General features: G+C 51.6%; 9 protein-coding genes across 9 annotated transcripts; 3 read left to right on the forward strand and 6 right to left on the reverse strand.

Moving 5' to 3' along the window:
• Positions 1-595: 595 nt before the first annotated feature.
• Positions 596-1318, forward strand: CC1G_00509 (hypothetical protein). The gene is made up of 2 exons (XM_001829278.2): positions 596-975; positions 1049-1318. Exon 1 carries the CDS (start codon positions 654-656, stop codon positions 888-890), a length of 237 nt encoding a protein of 78 aa, XP_001829330.1. The 5' UTR covers positions 596-653; the 3' UTR covers positions 891-975; positions 1049-1318.
• A 1152-nt stretch (positions 1319-2470) lies between these two features.
• On the reverse strand, positions 2471-4667 carry CC1G_00510 (hypothetical protein; the record flags this gene model as incomplete). Its single annotated transcript, XM_001829279.1, has 5 exons — positions 2471-2756; positions 2820-3253; positions 3761-3967; positions 4032-4096; positions 4148-4667. The coding sequence occupies 5 exons, from the start codon at positions 4665-4667 to the stop codon at positions 2471-2473; spliced, it is 1512 nt and encodes a 503-aa protein (XP_001829331.1).
• Positions 4668-4964: 297 nt separating this feature from the next.
• Positions 4965-7275, reverse strand: CC1G_00511 (hypothetical protein; the record flags this gene model as incomplete). Its single annotated transcript, XM_001829280.2, has 8 exons — positions 4965-5495; positions 5553-5648; positions 5705-6398; positions 6489-6550; positions 6603-6660; positions 6818-6842; positions 6946-7069; positions 7258-7275. The coding sequence occupies 8 exons, from the start codon at positions 7273-7275 to the stop codon at positions 4965-4967; spliced, it is 1608 nt and encodes a 535-aa protein (XP_001829332.2).
• A 504-nt stretch (positions 7276-7779) lies between these two features.
• Positions 7780-8775, forward strand: CC1G_00512 (hypothetical protein; the record flags this gene model as incomplete). The annotated part of the gene is made up of 3 exons (XM_001829281.2): positions 7780-7804; positions 7858-7929; positions 7990-8775. The coding sequence occupies exons 2-3, from the start codon at positions 7867-7869 to the stop codon at positions 8773-8775; spliced, it is 849 nt and encodes a 282-aa protein (XP_001829333.1). The 5' UTR covers positions 7780-7804; positions 7858-7866.
• A 356-nt stretch (positions 8776-9131) lies between these two features.
• CC1G_00513 (hypothetical protein) lies at positions 9132-9794 on the forward strand (the record flags this gene model as incomplete). The annotated part of the gene is made up of 3 exons (XM_001829282.1): positions 9132-9134; positions 9208-9462; positions 9528-9794. 3 exons carry the CDS (start codon positions 9132-9134, stop codon positions 9792-9794), a joined length of 525 nt encoding a protein of 174 aa, XP_001829334.1.
• A 14-nt stretch (positions 9795-9808) lies between these two features.
• On the reverse strand, positions 9809-11312 carry CC1G_13736 (hypothetical protein; the record flags this gene model as incomplete). Its single annotated transcript, XM_002912158.1, has 4 exons — positions 9809-10458; positions 10518-10832; positions 10899-10999; positions 11135-11312. 4 exons carry the CDS (start codon positions 11310-11312, stop codon positions 9937-9939), a joined length of 1116 nt encoding a protein of 371 aa, XP_002912204.1. The 3' UTR covers positions 9809-9936.
• A 270-nt stretch (positions 11313-11582) lies between these two features.
• On the reverse strand, positions 11583-12589 carry CC1G_13737 (hypothetical protein; the record flags this gene model as incomplete). The annotated part of the gene is made up of 5 exons (XM_002912159.1): positions 11583-11866; positions 11915-12151; positions 12204-12270; positions 12352-12380; positions 12436-12589. The coding sequence occupies 5 exons, from the start codon at positions 12587-12589 to the stop codon at positions 11583-11585; spliced, it is 771 nt and encodes a 256-aa protein (XP_002912205.1).
• Positions 12590-13444: 855 nt separating this feature from the next.
• CC1G_00515 (hypothetical protein) lies at positions 13445-14477 on the reverse strand (the record flags this gene model as incomplete). The annotated part of the gene is made up of 2 exons (XM_001829284.2): positions 14150-14477; positions 13445-14097 (listed from the first exon to the last, which is right to left on the reverse strand). The coding sequence occupies exons 1-2, from the start codon at positions 14337-14339 to the stop codon at positions 13445-13447; spliced, it is 843 nt and encodes a 280-aa protein (XP_001829336.1). The 5' UTR covers positions 14340-14477.
• A 126-nt stretch (positions 14478-14603) lies between these two features.
• On the reverse strand, positions 14604-17720 carry CC1G_00516 (hypothetical protein). The gene is made up of 8 exons (XM_001829285.2): positions 17634-17720; positions 17570-17583; positions 17447-17509; positions 17188-17388; positions 15781-17126; positions 15280-15726; positions 15111-15225; positions 14604-15061 (listed from the first exon to the last, which is right to left on the reverse strand). Exons 1-8 carry the CDS (start codon positions 17636-17638, stop codon positions 14724-14726), a joined length of 2529 nt encoding a protein of 842 aa, XP_001829337.1. The 5' UTR covers positions 17639-17720; the 3' UTR covers positions 14604-14723.
• Positions 17721-17989: the final 269 nt, after the last annotated feature.

Below are 17989 nucleotides of genomic sequence, written 5' to 3' on the forward strand. Positions count from 1 at the left end.
CAAGTGCGTCATGTTCTAGGCCACGAGGTGACGAAATACAAACAAATAAGGAACAATGCATTTCGGGTATAAATGACGTCATTAAGGTTGCGGGGAGACTTTTTTGGCAGCTTCCGTTTGCCTTGGCCCCATGAATCTCAGCGAGCAGGCCCGTTTTTCATCATTCCGCCCAATCGCTGACGCAGGCTCATTTCGGAACTATGGGGTCAATGTTTCTCTACAATTTCGCCGTGATAGAACCACACATTTTGCGACGAATTTCAAGGTGTTGATGCCACATATGAATAGGGCACGTAACGTGCCACATGAATGGGTATGTTGTATGTGACGGGATGGTCACTTTTGTGGAGACCAAGGACGGCTCTCTTGCCAGTGTCCCACGGGCGCAATCCGTCCCAACCTCCTTGTTTTTGTGTAAAAAAAATGGACCGGATTTTGTCAGGACTCACCATTTGAGCGATCCGGGCTACCTCCATTTCCTGTCAAATGTTTTGCATCTCAGGGTGATTGATCTAGAACCAAAGAGCACCATATTTGGGCCGGTACCAACATCCACACCTTTTCCTCATTCCGCGTAAAGCTCATACACGCTCAAAGCTTTTTAGCGGTCTGGTTTCTCAACATACGTTCTCTACTTTCTCTTTCTCTCCCTCATGTCCACCAATTCAACCACTCCTCCACCCGAGATTGACCCCAACGACCCTCTGGCCCTCTATTCACGCGCCCTGCACGAGTACACCCTTCGTCTCTGGGCGGAATCCAGAAGAGCTGCTGAGCAACAGACCTCCCGCGCTCAACCACCCACTACGACTAGTGGTGGCCACCACCACCAACAACCCCAGGGCGAGAGCAAGTCGTCGAGCTCAACAAACACGCAAGGAGAACCCTGACGATTTTCCCGATCGATTGTCCTCGACCACACTGCGCTCAGTTTAGGAGGTCCAAGTGGAGTCGCCTTCGCTCGTCTCACTTCTGGTTTGTGCGCCTCCTTGGGAGATGCATATCTCATAGCGCGACAAAGGGCTTATGTCTTAGTCACTCTTTCTAGGTCGACGACTCTTGAAGCCTCGCGAATCATCCACGGAAAATTCATCCATCTCATAAATCAACGTTACACGTTCTAACATCACACTCTTTCTCAAACTCGATGCAAGGCCAACCACGACATCCTTTTCCCCCTTCCCTGGCGGCTGCCCGCTCTGAATATATGTTTTCTTCTCTCTCATTATAATCCCGTTATCATGTATCTTTGGGTTCACGAGGTGGAAATGGGTTCATCATGTTGTATTATAGATATCGATTGTACCTGACCTCTGTCAACTGCTAGGTCCCTGGTCCCACTCCATGGCACGGGGTACCGTGCCTTTAGTCAGGTACGGGCAACATCACTTCAACCCTATCAAGCTCTTCCATGCACTGACCATTTCGGCTTGTACCTCGAGCCAACATGATTCCCTAATGTTTATTGCCTTACCCACCCAGTTAATTTTAGCTGCATTGCCTTGCAGCTGAAAAGGGCATCTGGGCCCCGATCAAGCGCCCATAAGCGCCTACAGACTTATCCCCAGCCAGACACAGTCTCCGCAATGGCAAGATGGACGCGAAGAATGGGACCATTTTCATTTGTCCATTTTTCAGTTGCACGGTGTGATGTTGAAATGCCTTCGTCTAGGGTGTCGATGCATATCATGACGACTGCGGAATGTGCCATGGAGGATGAACGTTGCATGGCAGGCAATACATTCATCAATGGTGTTCAGGGCCCCCTATAGGATGAGAAAACTCCTTCAATCCGTTTGCAAACGCTATGCATGCGGGAGGCGTGCTAACTGGGTGGAACAATTGGTAGTTCCCGGTGAGAAGAGCCATCTTTCCCGAAGTCATTCGGTAAACAGTTCGCGTCCTTGTCTCTGTATCTCAGAATCTCATACTCCTATAATGGCGCACATCAGGCTCCATCCCTGATGGTTGGCTACCGAAGCTAAACGATCGTCGAGGAGTCGAAGGACCGCTCGGTACGCTCCGAGACGATAGGCCCATTAGATGTCAAAGTAGTTTGCGCCAACCTTCTGCTTCTGGACGGCCTTTGGCACAGCATTCTACCTCCGTTGGACCATGTTCGTGCAACCTGGAGAAGCATACTTCAGCCGCAGGCGTCACCTCCCGTATTGTAAACCTGAAAGGACAGTATCTCCCGCATCGGATAGGAACAAATACACCGAGTAGAATGACTGGTCAGTACCGGTCAGTACAATCAAACACGCTAATTCGTTTCCTTCGTATTAGCCCACCGATATTCTCATGTTACAGCCTCCTGGCAGATACACAGCGGGACTCCCACACACTCTGGTCAAATTAGTACGTTTCTCACAGGTTCTAAATACAAAGTCAACCTTCAGTTTGTATTCTTGCACCGAACTACGTCTTTGAATGACGTTGTCGTACACACGGATTACGCAGGATTGGCCAATCAAGTTCTCCAGATACCTTGAGGGATGTACCATGCCGTTCGCGGCGTGAACGCAGCCGCACCGCCTGGAATAGTACTATGGACGAATCGCTCCATGGCGGTCAACTCTTCGCAGAAATGAATTACGTTCGGGACGGCACCCCGACATTCGTGTCGGGTCGCACCAGAGAAGTCGACAAACATAATAGCCTTGCCATTCCAGTAGAAAGGCGAGGGTGAGCGATCGAGATTCTTATGGCTCACCCCGACTGAGTGGATCTTGCTGGCGGATACCACTGCCTGTCGACTAATAGATACTTGGCGTCAGTTCGTGTACCAATGAATACGGAGGTCGTAAAGAAATACATACATCGCTTCTCTAGGATCTGTGATGGGAACGGAAATGCACGTATCGAGGATCAAACACGCAAATTCAACTCCGCGAATGTCCGCGCTCCAGAGACCATAAAAACGAGGAACTACATCGCCCTGAAGGGGGACCAGCTCGCGTCCGTAGAAGCCAGCCTCGTTTTTCAGGCTTTTCATTTCCTCTGAACTGGAGCGTCGAGCAATCTTGAGTATGACGTCGACTTTCTTTTCAGGCTCCGTGAGATTTTGGATAAGCAGTCCCTTAAATAGGTTGGCCTGTACTCGTTCGGTGATATAAGCGGCCCATTGGGCATTGGCGTAGCTCTCAGACCAGAGAGTGTCGGTGGAACCATCGTCCCAGATGAGATTCAAAGAAGACATAACAAAATCAGCGAAGTATAAGAAGGTATGATAGTGGGCGGTTGGGAGCGCTTTCTAGCAGCTTGTTGGCACCTCTGCGGCGTCCTTCTATTTATATGAGTACCAGCAGACCAATGTGGCATTGATCAAAGCACAAGTACTTGCAATACTTCAGGACACTGCTTCATATTGATTTTGGACAATGCGCAAGGCCGCCATTGCTATTGTCTCCTTTCAGCCGCTTGCCCATTTTACAGCGTTCAATGGACGACAAACGGTGCTTCAGTGTCGAATTGCCAAGTTCCCCGAATCGGGAACAGCGGTTGGCCGGTTGCCATTCGACTGACAGCGTTGTGCTGGAGGGACGGAACGCGCACGGCTACGCGTCGAACGATGCGTGCCACTAAGGCGCGGTGCCCCGTATATTGTCCCCTACACTTCTGCACAAGACAGCGATTTCATTCTACAGGCGGTCTAATAGAAACATTGTCCTTGAGCCAGCACTCGGCCTGCTCCCCGAAGCTTTATCACTCCATCCGTTTGATCCCAGACAATGTGCACCACCCCACCCCTCGGACTCACTTGCCTTGACACAATCCGAGTCCCTGAAGGAATATTTTTCTTGGTGTACCAGTAAGGTGCCAGTACGCATTGCATTGAGCCGCAGACGGGGTCTTCCCCTCCAGGTAACTCCGGACTGAACATCCGACATGTGTATTGCTCGCCAGCGTCGCTGACAGACTTGGCTGCAATCGAGGTAACCGCGTTTATACCGTACCCAGTTTCTGACTGGAAGCCTTAATTTAGTCACACCATCTTGCCTTGACGGGAACCGAGAAACTTGAAGACTCACAAAAACGCCGACATTTACCACAGCTTCAGCCAGGTTCTCGTCCTCTTCTATTTCGATCATGAGAACTGAAATACATCAGTGCCGGTACATGGCCTTTAGGCGCATACAGTGCTTACTGTGAGGATATTTAGCACCTCCATGCCTCACCCCGACTACGTTTAGATCCCTTTTGAAGGCGCGACGCACAATGGCGGTGATTCGTCCTATTTCCTCTCGAGAAACCTCTTCCGGACAAGCCGATGGCAGCTCGAGTTCAAAAAAACCATCATCCAGAACCTTGACAGATATTACACCAGCGGTTCGCGTCCGAAATCGACACTCTTGAATGCCTGCATCGGAGAAGCCGGGTAGCGAGAGAATTGCTTTGGATGCTGCGAGAGTCGCGTGTCCGCAAACAGGGGCTTCTAATCCAGTCGTAGTCACGTATCGAATTTCTGTTGAGACCACTTTCTCCCCTTTTGCCGGTTGTACGGGTGGCTTAACAAAAGTGCCCATGGGCTGGTTGAAGTTTTTCGATAAGCCCCTGAGAATCGATAGGTCGACATCCGTGTCGATGAAAACAATGGCAGCGGGATTGCCGTCGAAGTGCTTCGTCGAGAACGCTGAGGCGAGGATGTAAGGGGCAGAAGTCACCATACTAGTATTGAACTAGATCGAGTGGTTTCGAGACCAAGTCGACATTTAGCGATTTACAACCGCCATCTATATAGCATCCGGAAGATGACTCACAGCCCTACGGTTAAGAGGGATGGATAGCCGGACCAGATCTGTAATCAATGGATTAATACTATAGAACATGGGACATGCGCTCAAGTATAGTACGCGCCCGAGCCGTGGCTGCACAGATTAGTATAGCAACATGCAGAGGCATCGCCCATCAAACTCTAAAACGCTGTTTAACAAGGGGCAGGCGCTGGGTTTCTGTCAAGTATATCATTGTCCAGCCCATGCATCGAACGGTAATGAGAAATAGCACTGGTCGTTCCTGGCCGTAAAGTTAACCAAAAGATCCACATATTCCTCCCTGTATTGCCTTGCATCCTCTTCGTGCAGCAACCAGTCGCATTTGGAATAAATTATCTCTATCAACTCAGCCGGGAGCCGTGAAGGGCAGAGGGTGTCGTACAACGCCTTCTTGATCCACTGCGCCTGTTGAGGCCCAACATTCGCTGTCGAGATAATGGGCTGGATGTCGGGATCCACAAGAAGGAACGTGACAAAAGTGACACGGCCTGGTTGATATGTGTCGGCAAGTCGGAGAGGGGAGATGCGGTGCTGGTAGAGGTTCGGATAACTGACACTGAGGTTTGCACGAAGTGGGACAGCTCCATTATACTGGTGACATGGGTCGCCGTCCATGAAACCCCAGGTACGCAAGGTTGCGCCTTCGTCTCCCGGGATGAACCCGCGAGGATGTGCAACCGCCATCCTGAATTCCATTGACCCTGACGGATCCAAATTCTCCTAAAAAAACTAATTCAGCAAAGGGGATTCCGTATGACTGTGGGCAGGGAAGCGCACATATGTCAAAAAATGGGTTGCACAAGCAACTATTCGCTCATTCCGCATACCCTCAACATGCCATTCGAAACCGGGATGTTCAGGTTCACCGGGATTCTATAAAGGTTATTGTCAATCCACTTCAGTGAAGTACCGCATAGGCCTCGACTTACCAACTGAATCTCCTGCACCCTTGTGACCACTTGCAGTTTCCTACCCCTCAGACTAACCACATGTCGTCGTTGCTGTCTCTCGCCCGAATACCCCGTAACTGGAACATCAGGGAGCTCGATTGGTCGATTCATCACCCAATTCCTCATCGTCGTCTCAAACTCCGACCACCCATCCTCATCGTCTGAATGCTCCGGTGGATCAGGTTCGTCCCAAACCGTATACCTCGATGCTCCTTTGATCCTCTGATGCAGCGGGTTATTTCGATGCAAATCCGTCAGCGTATGCTCGAACAGTGGGATCGACCTGGTCAAGAGCCTTTCCAGTGCGTTGTAGAGCACAGGATTGCTTCCATAATGAAGATTGTTGATGTAGGATAGAAATCTTGCAGTGCCATCGCCCGAGACCTCGACATCAGAGGGTAGCATCGCGAATTTCGGACATATCGTATAGATGTCGGCATTTGGACCTGGTGGAGGGATTGGTCGAGGTGGTCGACTGGGAGAGACAGTAACAAGGGTACGACCATAGATGAGGCTACAAAGCATAGGGTCGACGAGGAAGGTCTCTTTCGGCAATGCACGATTTCCGACGAGTTCTTGTCGCAGTCGATCAAATTGGCCTTCAAGTGTCGCAGAGAGATCGGGGCACAGTAAAGAATAGGATTCCCATATGCGTTCGAAGCATGATACCTGGCTAGTGGGTCATTAGCATCAGTTGGGAATTACAGCTGATTCGACCATCATCTTGTCGAAAGATAAATGACGTGGAGAATCAATGACATACCATTGATTTTGTTCGTCTCTCAGTTCGGCATAGCCCCCCAATTCGTCTAGGACATACTGTATCTAAGGGTCCGTCAGCACCCGAAGTTGGGACGATGGTGAAATGGGGACATACCTGCTTTCTACTAAGGGTGATCTGTGTGGTTGACGATGGGATCTTCACCTCCCATACCCTATCGACAGCCTCTTCAGCCCACACGCTTTGCGTTTCTACGTCGTAGCACCGAGTCCACCATTCCGGTTTCCGACGAAGTTCAGCAGAGAACTGCGACATGGCCAAATCTGCCAGCTGGCAAGACGGGTGCCAGTCATTTCAATAAAACCACGGACAGTCGTTTCAGTGCATGCTCGATGACTGAACAAGGATATCACGGACTGTCAGGGGAATATCTAGTAATGGGTATGGTATGCTTTAGCGCCAGGGATCCCGGGCACAAATACACGCTGTTCGAACTCACCGCCCACTCCTCCGGAAAAGATAAGACCAAAGATGAACGGATGACGGTATCCAGTATGGCATCGCTCCAGCTTGCCAACAGGTACAGCCATTGAAGTAGTATGGCCCCTTCTCAGTTCTTCAAACTTGTTATGATGATGGCGGTCAGTGACGAAGCAGATCGCCTGGTTCACCGGGAATTGATGGTGATCAAATATCAAATAACCGCCCGTTTTGGATGCTACTCAGCTCGTTCAAGCTCTTTCCAGTCGAGAAAACTCCACTGTAGCCCAGTCTGTGACACTGATTTCGATTTGTTGCATATGGTACAGACCTCGCGTTCAGCGCCCATGTCCACCGATCGTTACGTTGCCCCAAGTCGATCTCATCCCCTAGTGGTTTAGATCACCTTCGCGGATTAATTGTAGGTATAGAACCTTGCCAAAGTACAGACAGAAGGGCTAAGTTCAAGCTCTGGAGCGTAACTGGCGTCTAGTCTGAACGTGTTCGAGAAACGAGAGGCCCAGAGGCTGCGAACAGAAAGTGAGCATGGAATTTGGGTTGAACCGCCATGGGCGGTAAAGTATCTCCATGTTGCTGTAAGCGTTCTCTCTAAGCCCTAGTGGTATGTAATGGTCATCCTGGGCAACAACGCCTGAGTACAGCCCTGACGTGGGCGCACTTCGACGAGAACGGGATCTGATTGCATATCAGGGTAGAATATGTATAAAACCACTATGGGGACAGCAAAGCATTGGCAGTTCTGTTTCCACCCATATCATTGTGAGGGTTACCACCCCCTTCTCCACCCAAGTCCTTGCTCACCTACCCTTCTGATATCTAGGTCGCTTTCTTTATCACTTCATCCTCTCTCTTTGAGAGTGAGTACCTTCGGTTCTAGCTAGAAAAATAAGCTGACCTACCGGACACTCAGCATTCGAAAATGCGAATTTCATTATCTTCGGCGCTCGTCGTCGCCGCCCTCCTGGGATCTGTCGCTGCCTACGTGTGTAAATATCGAGAACCCATGCTCTCCACCCAACTTACCTTTCTCCCGGAATGACAGAACTTTGACGACGGCGCAGACGGCCTTGAAGCCCGCGATTTCACGGACTACGACGTTGAAGCCCGTGAACTCGATTTTGATCTCGACCTCGATGCCAGGGATGTTAACGACGGCTTCGGGTTGGAGGCTCGCGATCCTCTACGCTGTGGCACTATGTCCCGCTTGAGGAGAGGTCCGTACGGTAGACGACGCAGGTTCTTCAGCCGCCCTAGTCCTGGAGCAACGGATGCCCCCGCAGCTGAAGCTCGGGATTTCCTCGAGGACCTCGACGTCTTCGAGAGGGACGTCTCCGATGACCTCTTGGAGCGAGGCTTCGAAGACATCAGCGAAATCGTCGAGCGCGAGCTTCTGGAAGGTCTCGCTGAGCTCGAGGTTAGAGACCTAGGCGATGTCCTCTCTGAATTGGAGGCTCGTAACCTCGAGAACCTCGCAGAACTCGTTGAACGCCAGAGTGGTGAAGTCGCCACCACTCCTCCCCGTAGAACAGGACGCAAGCTAGCTATGGGTCGCCGCCGTGGTCGTGGCCGCGGCCGCGGTCTCCGTCGTCACCGCCGCCTCGGTAAGGGCCGTCGTGGTATGCGCCGTCGTCCTCGTGGGGGCGGCCGTCGCCGCAACCGCCGCAGGCCTACTAAGGTTGCTGCTGCTGGAGGTGAGGGCGCTACTTCTGGCGCTGGCGCTGGTGCCGGTGCCGGTGCCGCTGGCCCTAGCCCAGGTGGTGTTGGAGGTGCCGCCAATGTACCTGCTGCTGCCCCCGAAGCCTCTCCTGTGCCTCCTGCGGCCGCCTAAATGGTCTCTTACCTATGTATCTATGTAGTTCCACTGCCTTGCATCCATGTGACTCGAGTATCACAACGGCAATACATATTCGATTGAGACAAATAACTCACAGCAGTTCCGAGAGACATTCAGTCTATAAATATAAGCCCAGTTGCAGCCTCGTCTCTGTCCATAGTTCGAAGGACTCTATGGTCGTTGGTCAAGCTTCAACTTGCTAAAAAGCCCCTAAGTACTAGATTAAGTCACATGACCATCGCGTAGTAACCGAGGCTGATGTCATCATCATTAACAGCCTCCCAATCATCTCCCCGCAAACCTGACGAACCGCCTTTACGACCAGAACCACATCGATCCACACCTACAACATGGTAAGACAATACGATTAACCTTCATGACGCCAAAAACCAAGCGCTAACGCTGAAACCACCCGTTGATCATCAGGCAGACAAATGGGCAGGATGGGAGATTCGCATGTCCAACTCTCGCAGGGTTCCCTACTTCTTCAATTCTGAGACCAAGAAATCGAGCTGGGAACCTCCAGAGGGTATGACAGAAGAAGAAATTAACAACCTTCCCGGCGCGAAGGAACACCTGAAGGGAGAGGGCGTTCAGGGCGGCATTCACGCCGGCCAGGTCAGGGCTAGCCATCTCCTGGTCAAGCACCGAGATAGCAGGAGGCCTTCAAGTTGGAAGGAGGTATGCTATAACCCACCCACCAAGTCGCTTAGGCTAAGAACTGATTGATTCTCGGGAATGATTAGGAAAACATTACGCGTACCAAAGAGGAAGCCATCGAAATCCTCAAGGGATACGAAGCCCAAATCGGCGGTGATCCCGCCAAGTTTGCCGAGTTGGCTCAGGCTCATTCGGATTGTTCGTCCCATTCTCATGGAGGGGATCTGGGGTGGTTTGGACGTGGACAGATGCAGAAGCCGTTTGAAGATGCTACCTTTGCTTTAGAGGTTGGGAAGATGAGCGATGTGATTAGCACTGACAGCGGCGTTCACTTGATCCTTCGGACTGGCTGAACGTTGTATGGAAATGGGCAATAGCATCGGAAATGTATATACAGTACTACATAGTACTGGGAATATGGGAATGGAATAGCTGTACTCGAGGGGTATGCTGGTGTGCCGTCCATAAGTGTCATGGGTATTGGAAGCGGCAGAATCAACTCTCGGCCTTGATAGATCCACAGCTTCGACAGGACCAGAATTGGTGGTCCATCCCAATTTCTCCACATACAAAGCAAGTCCATCCAACCAACTCTTCGACTGGCTTGGGCCGGAATCCGCACGCGTCACACTCCTTCGCAGTACCCTCATTGATGAGCGTGCATTGATCGCAGGCCCAAGAAGACGCGTTGCGTGACGAGCTCGCCTTGGGCTTGGGGGAAATTGCCCTCTGTCTGCCTTTCCCCTGGGGCGCTGGCGGTCTTCCGCTATCCTTCATCTTTGATCCATTGACTGTAGGCGCTCTGTGGACCTCCTCGACGATGATAACCTCGTCGTCGCCATCCTCAGGATCAGAGATCCAGTCTGGCTCCCAAAGATCGTCGTCATCATCCAGGGTCAGGTCGATCACTTCGTTCCGGATCCCTTCCTGTGCAGCCTTGGCCGATTCGCGTTCAGCCAGTTCACGGCCCTGCTGGGAACCGCAAGATTTAGCATCCCTGATTCTGCGTTCCGCAGCCTATATGATAGCAATTTAACAACAGGAAAGAGTAGCTAAAGAGAGAAGTGTCAACGCACACGAGCAGCAAGCTCCCGCGGGGAAAGATTTCGTGTGGAGGGACCGCCCCCAAGTCCACCCAGTGTTCGGGAGCCACTTCCAAGGACCTGAGATACTTGCTTCCTCTTTTGCGCAGCTTCAAGCGCCTTCTGACGCGCAACATGCGGTGGCACATCCCGTGACGAGGAAGAAGACGAGCCACCTAACCTATGTCCTGGAGAATAGAACCCTTCGCCTGCGTACCCGCTCCTCTTCAGAGCATAGTACTCTTCCTGCAGCTTGTTCAAGAGAGTATAGAATTTATCGTCATGCGGTCCATGGACGTTATGCGTAAGCTGTGCAGGTCAGTTGAGTCAGATTGCAGCCCTCGGGCCACGTAAGTGGAACGGCAGGACACATACTTCGTGTAGCATGGTGCCAACGATGTCCTCTAAGTCGTAGAACCATGTCGGAGAGTTGTAAGGTCGAAGGCGAATCAAGATCTTTTGGCCAGCGTTCACATCTGTGCAGCGATGCAACGTCGAGGTCAGCGCCTGTTCTCACTGCGCTGCGCACACCTCAAGCCCTACTCACTCAATCCTACGAATCTGTGATGAGCACACGGCGTGGTCCCAGGCGCGTAATAAGAGACACTTACCAAGTAGGTTAGGATTGTCGGGATAGAACTCGCTCAGCTCTGGCAAAATCCACCCATACTTCCTCATGATAGGTTTTACAAGGGACGCCGTCTTTTTCAGCAATTCCAGCGCATGATCCGCATTCGGTCTGTCTTTCAAGTGTGTTATCGTCTTGACGAAAACATTATTGTGAGCCATATCTTCAGGGTGCGTCAATCGATAAGAGGGTATCGAGGATTAAGATAGAGTTGGCTTTGTCCAAGTTCGGCGGACCATGGTGGTGGAATGGGTGATTAGCGCCCAGGTTGTGACACGAGAAAAGTGTGACACGCCACGCGTAATTAGCTCACGTGACTGTGACTGAGTAACGCCCCAGCGGGAAAACAAAAAATAGACCCTCTCATGCTCGTACCTCTCCAAGGAATTCATTCAAGGATTACGATGCAGAAGGAATAATATACAAGAGACCTACAATCCCCCGGTCCTCGCATTCGATTTTCGTAAAGGATACACGTTCCACGTCCTCCTCTTCCTCGCCCTTTCACTGACCTTCCTCTTGCCCTCGTTCCTATCCACGGCGATCACCCTAACCTGCCTCAACATCTCACCAGAATCATCAACCTCCCCTTCCTCACCCCTTTCTTCGTCAATTATATCCTCCTCGTTAAGTTCAATCCTCCCATCGAACACCTCGTCCGGTTTGGAATGCCGCAATGGCTGTTGTTGCTGCCCGCTAAGAAGTGCAATTGGAGCTAAAAAAGCTGTACTGAGGAATTCAGAGGCGTCATCGATTATCGTACGTGGCTTGCGCATAGGAACCGAAACTAGGAGGTATCGTTTGGTTCGCCATGTTTCCGTTGTCGTTGACGGGCTTTGGGACGGAGCGCCAGTTTGGGCTGGAAAGGCAGGATCGTATTCGAAATGGACTTCGATTTCGCCTGTGGAAGCTGAATAGGTGAAACGAGGGAGAGGATGGGCGTATTTGTTTGGGTACGGATAGGAAATGGGACGGCGGTGGCGGAGGACAAGCTTCCCGCCTGCAACGAGTAGTAATTAGCATACCCCACGTTTCGTGGATAGATCGCTCACCTTCAACGTCAATAGCGTGCCCTGACGATCTCGAGCATAACGCCCCAGAAGCATCGAGGAAGAACACCTTTCAAACGCGGTGACGGTTTCAGTCAACTATGTCAGGTCACCTTGCTTCTAGTCCCAGTGGAGAAAATACCCAACGCACCTGATTATTAGCACCAGAATCGCGGAAGGCTACCGGATACGAGATAAGAATCCAATGCACGTTTACGCTCGTATTCATACTCACTCTCGACCAACGACTTCTCCTTCTCGGGCCACAACACAATCTCAGTCCCATCCTCAATCTCGTCCCCACTCACGTCCAGCAGTCTCTCACAAGCTGCAGAACGGACCACAAAATACCCTGGCGGAAAGCCCGACCTTTCAACAATGTCCGTCATGGTGGTGGTAGATAAGGAAGAACACCAGCGCTTGAGTTTGATCGTGTGCGTCTGCTGGTGAACTTTGCCAAGCTCAAACATAGTACACCCAAAAGTCGATTGCAAGTTCATTTAAACCATGGGTAGTACTTGACGCAACTATAGGCATAGATTTAGGCTGTTTTCTGAATATCCTATACAATTATCGGTTCGAGAGGAAAGAGGACGATCACTACGACTACTACGTGCTCCCTATTATCATATCCTTTTCGGCAACACTAAAAGTATCTGCCAGGGGTGTCAGTCAGTCAATGGAAGACGTGTGCCAACATGGCAAATGTCAATCGAATCGCAGAACTGCGCACGCGTCGAATCGAGTGGAGAACGGTGAAGAGGGGAAGCGGATATACGACTAGGTAGTGAATCAAGGAGAACGAATCCAGAGATGAAACCGGAAAGGAGGTAACGGATGAAGGAGAACAGGTGCAGGTAACGCGGGAGAGGAGAAGTGTTAATCCGGGGAGTGTGATATCAAACAAGAGATTCGCGACAGGTTACACTGGACGAACAACAGGGAAGCGGATGAAGGAGAAAGGGTGATGGTACACTATATGTATATATGGTGCTTTGGAATAATAAGGAGGTAACAGGGGAAAAGGCGTATTACATTGATAAAGGATCCCTGAAGGGATGGAGAGAGAGAGAGAGAGAGAGTAGACAAAAGTAAACGAAAGACATTGGGTGTGATAAACGAGAGGAAACGAGGGTGTTGATGATTAGAAAAAAAAAAAAAACAAGTTGCATAACGAAATGAAAACCCCTGAAAACGCAAAAAAGAGAGCTCCGCGACTCCAGCTCCAGAAGCGCACTAGGCACTTAGGAGTCCGCAACAATGAGAGCACTCATGGCCCTCGGTAGATCCACGCCGCTTTGCCCTGCAGGGCTTGCGTTGCTGCTAGTGTTGTTACTCCCATTCACTCGCCCACCCAATCCAGGGTGTCTGACGCCCAATGCAGCTCCCAGCATCCTCTTTCCAGGGTCTCCAATCCTTGGACCGATTGCGCTCGTGTTCGATTCGCCGCTTGAGGCCGAAACAGACGACTGCAAGCTGGCAGCCAAGATCGCAGGGTCCGAGTGAACCAAGGCGGCCTCCCCGAGTGACGAGCTGATCAACGCATTCAATGTGGGGTGTGAAGGGAGGTTTGGGAGCGTGGGGGACGGCTCCCTTCCACCTGTCGTTGCTGCACTTGTGCCTGGATGTTCCGGGATCGAGACATGGGAGGCGGGACCGTTGCCGTGATTGGTATGGCGGTGGTTGGAAGACCCAGACTGATTGGCACGGCCGCCAGGGATGACTGAGATGGATGCTGCCCGGGCATTATGTGAGCGTGAGGCGTTCGAGTGGTGCTGTGAGCGAGCATTGACTGCTTGGATAACGCTCTGTGCGTCTGGGCCGTCATAGGGTCGGATGCTGGCCCCGTTGAGGATGGGCGGGGGATATGCAATCGTGTGCAAGTAGGCTCTTTTAGCTACAGAAGACAAGGTTAAATACAGTTCCTTGAATATAAAGTGATGACTGACCTATGCTGGGGTCATTGAACACGATGAGGAGGCTGGTGTCGTCCCTCCACTTAATCTTGAAACCACCGTTCAGGTTTTCATAATCGGAGAAGGTGGACTGGATATCCTTCGTCTTGAGTTCCTTTGGGAAGCCTGTGAGGTAGAGAATACGCGTCACAGAGGCGGACAATCCAGAGAGGGCTGCGGCCATTGTGGAGATGTGAGTTGGCAGATGTCGTTGGTCGTGTTCAGGGGCGGCTGGGTGGTTGCTCAAAGAAGAAAATGCGGAAGGACTGCAAAAAGGCTGAAAAGGGGCAAATTAAGTAAATGGATCGTTGGGAGACAAGACAGAACAGTACATCGTCTCTTGCTCCTGCTCAGAGCACCCATCTCCTCCATTTCTAATTTATTCCCACGCCCCTCCCTGCACAAAATCATTTTCGGCTTCTCCAGAGTCACAAAGTATTCTCGCTCGTTTTGGGTGACCAGTAACGCTTTTGATTGATGATGATGACAGAAAAAAGTACAGATGATATACAACAACGTTTCGGTCTATGAAATCCTAGAGAAAAAATGCGATACGATGTACAACTACTTAGAGCTTGTCGTAGTAGGTGTCAAGGGGAGGAATCTCAGGCTTGAGACCCTTGCGAGTACGGATCTTCGTGACGAGTTCCTCCATCTTGCTGCCCTTTTCGAGAGGAGAGCCGTTCATGAGCTCCCAGTGGTCGAACACGGATTGAGGGAAGGCTTGGCCAGCGGTGTGCGAGCGGAGCTCTCCGTTGAAGCCGAAGGACTCGGCGACGGGGAGGTAGGCCTTGACCGTGAACATGGGAGTTCCGGGGCGCTGTTCCTCGCTGAAGACCTGTCCACGTCGCTTGTTGAGACACGAGTAGATACCGCCAATTGCGTTCTCAGGGCACTGGATTTCGACTGCAATGACGTTAGCACATGTCTTCAGATTAAATTCACAGTCGCTTACCAAGGTAGACGGGCTCCTGGAGACCAGGGGTGGCGAGCAAGCAGGCAGCGTAGGTAGCACGCCTCATGGTAGGAATGATCTGTCCACCTCCACGATGGATGGCATCAGTGTGGAGCTAAAGGTGGCCGATGAATAAACGATTCGCATCATTCACAGGTTGAATACTTACAGTAACGTCGAGAACGTTGACACGGACACCACGCATGTTCTCTTCGCAAGTAACACCCTCCTTGGTGGCCCACTGGAAGGCAGCGACGCAAGAATCCTTGATTTCGTTGAGGTACTGAACTCCCTTGGTGACATCGACAAGCAAGTTGGGGCCAGTGGTATCGGGACCGAAGCACCAGATCTTTCTGGCATCGGTGACATCCCATCCATAGTCGTCGGCGAGGATACGGGCCCGGACCTTGTAATCTTCACGGGCGTTGACGGTACCGTTCTCGATGGCTTTGGTGAGTTCTTCATCGATGGGCATGGCCTTGACGAAGATACGGTTGTGCTTGTTCTGCGACTTGGACAAGGCGACGATGCTGGACTCGGCCTTGACGGTCTCACGGTAGGGAACGACGGGGTCGGAGATCTTAAGGGGGACACCAGCGTGGTCCTCTTGGAGATCCTAGGACCAAGGGTCAGTGATCCTGCGACATGAATAGAAAGAGGGAGGACAAACCTTCAAGCAAATTTCCAAGTGAAGCTCACCAGCACCGGCAACAATGTGCTCGCCGGTTTCCGAAATCCAAGCCTGGACACAAGGATCGGACTTGGAGAGACGCTTGAGACCTTCGACGAGCTTGGGGAGATCGGCGGCGTTCTTGACCTCGACAGCGACTTGGACGACAGGGGAGACGGAGAATCGCATGACCCTCATGTTGTGGGCAGTCTCGGAAGTGGTCAAAGTACCGCTCTTGAGCAAGAACTGATCGATACCGACGAGACCGACGATGTTGCCGGCAGGGCAGTCCTCGATGGGCTCGATGTAACGACCCATCATGAGGACGGTTCGCTGAATGGACTTGATGAACAAGTCATCCTTCTTTCCGGGGACATAGTTGGGGCCCTGAATACGAATCTTGGGGCCAGACCTGACGGTGCCGGAGAAGACACGACCGAAGGCATAGAAGCGACCCTTATCGGAGGTGGGCACCATCTTGGAGACATAGAGGACGAGGGGACCGCTGGCGTCGCAGTCACGGATACCAATGGCGCACTCGTCATCCATGGGACCCTCGTAAAGAGTCTCAACACGGTAGCGTTGAGCAGTGGCAGGGGAAGGAAGGTTGATGACAATCATCTCCAAGAGGGAGTCGCCGGCGGGAAGGAATCGTCGCATGACAGTCTTGAGGAGAGCCTTGCCCTCCTGATCACGCTCTTCAGGAGCGAGCTTAACGTCGAGCTTCTCGAGCATGCCCATGACAGTGTCCTTCTTGAAGTTCATGATGGCGTCGAAGATCTTGAAGATGGGGTCGAGGACGAACATGTTGAAGGCACGCTCCAATGACTTGCCGTCGGCGGTGGTGCCGCTGGTGGTCCACTTGCGGGTGGCGGGGTTGAAGTAGTTGTCACCCCAGAGCTTAAGCATCATCTTCTCCTTGTCGACACCGAACTTCTTTGAGTATCGGTTGGCGAATTGGCGGAGAGTGAAGGCCCATCCGTGGAGACCTGAACCAAAGGCAACGGTACCCTTGTCGGGGTAGACCTGGACATCACCAAGGACGGCGTCGTGGTATGTCGAGATGATGACGTTAACGGTCTCGATGGTACGGGAGAAGGATTGGTAGAGGTCTTCCTTGGAAACCTGAAGTTCGAGGAGGGCACGGTCGACCTTGTTGATGATGACAACGGGCTTGATTCGCTCAGTCAAAGCTTGACGAAGGACAGTCTCGGTTTGCACGCAGACACCCTCAACGCAGTCGACGACGACGAGGGCACCATCGGTAACACGGAGGGCAGCAGTAACCTCGGATGAGAAGTCAACGTGTCCAGGCGAGTCGATCAAGTTGATCAAGAACTCGTGTCCTGCAAAGATAACGATGGGATCAGATAATGGCTCGGTTAGATAACACGCATCACGACGTACCCTCGGTCTTTTGCTTGATAAAAGGCAAGTCCTCCTTGTCGAGCTCGAAATACATGGAAATGGCAGTCGATTTGATTGTAATTCCACGCTCTTTCTCATCGTCACGCGTGTCTGTAAACCGCATTTCTCCAGCTTTTGCCTGGGCGATGATACCGGCTTTTGAGACCAAGGAATCGGTGAGGGTGGACTTTCCGTGATCGACTAGATAACGCAGTGAGCAATGGGGTGGGTTGAGACATCGGCGATGTTCGTCACTCACCATGGGCAATAACACTCATGTTACGAATGTTAGTGGCCCTGTCCATAAGGGCACGGATTTGATCTGTTCATCGCAGCGTCAGAACCAACGATCGCCTTCGAGAAAAAAAAATTGCTTGCTGACCTACGGTGAAGTTACTGGGGGCATAATCAGTCGCTGCTCGACGTCGAGGACGATGGGGACTTACACCATGGTTGCTAGTCGTCACTGGGTAGATGATAAAAGGGTTTTGTGGAAATCGGCCTCGACGACGCTTCGAACAGCTCCAGAGGACCCTGCTCTGATAGTGATAGTCGAGGTTAAAGTTGGGTTGACAAATCAAAGTCTTATCGATCTTTTTAACATCAGGGCAGGGCGGCTCCGCGATCACGCGGCACCTTCCACCGGCCCCGTGGTCCTCCATGGTCCAGTCACAAAGACCTCGTTTTCTCCCCTGTCTCTTCCCTGTTTCGGACTGAATTGTACAGAAACCCTTATCATTCATCCAACTACCCAGACATGGTGAAAAAACAGAGGTTTTTCAAATGAAAAAGGAGATTTTGT

This window comes from Coprinopsis cinerea (genome assembly GCF_000182895.1).
Source record: "Coprinopsis cinerea okayama7#130 chromosome 1 map unlocalized cont3.1, whole genome shotgun sequence".
In the NCBI taxonomy this organism is placed as follows: domain Eukaryota; kingdom Fungi; phylum Basidiomycota; class Agaricomycetes; order Agaricales; family Psathyrellaceae; genus Coprinopsis; species Coprinopsis cinerea.

Excerpts from the sequence above, each read along its gene's own strand:
- CC1G_00509 (XM_001829278.2), top strand. The coding sequence starts at position 654 with ATGTCCACCAATTCAACCACTCCTCCACCCGAGATTGACCCCAACGAC.
- CC1G_00516 (XM_001829285.2), bottom strand. Across the intron at positions 17,127-17,187 it reads TATCAAGCAAAAGACCGAGG|GACACGAGTTCTTGATCAAC; the intron begins GTACGTCGTGAT and ends TTATCTTTGCAG. Across the intron at positions 15,226-15,279 it reads TCAACGTTCTCGACGTTACT|CTCCACACTGATGCCATCCA; the intron begins GTAAGTATTCAA and ends GGCCACCTTTAG.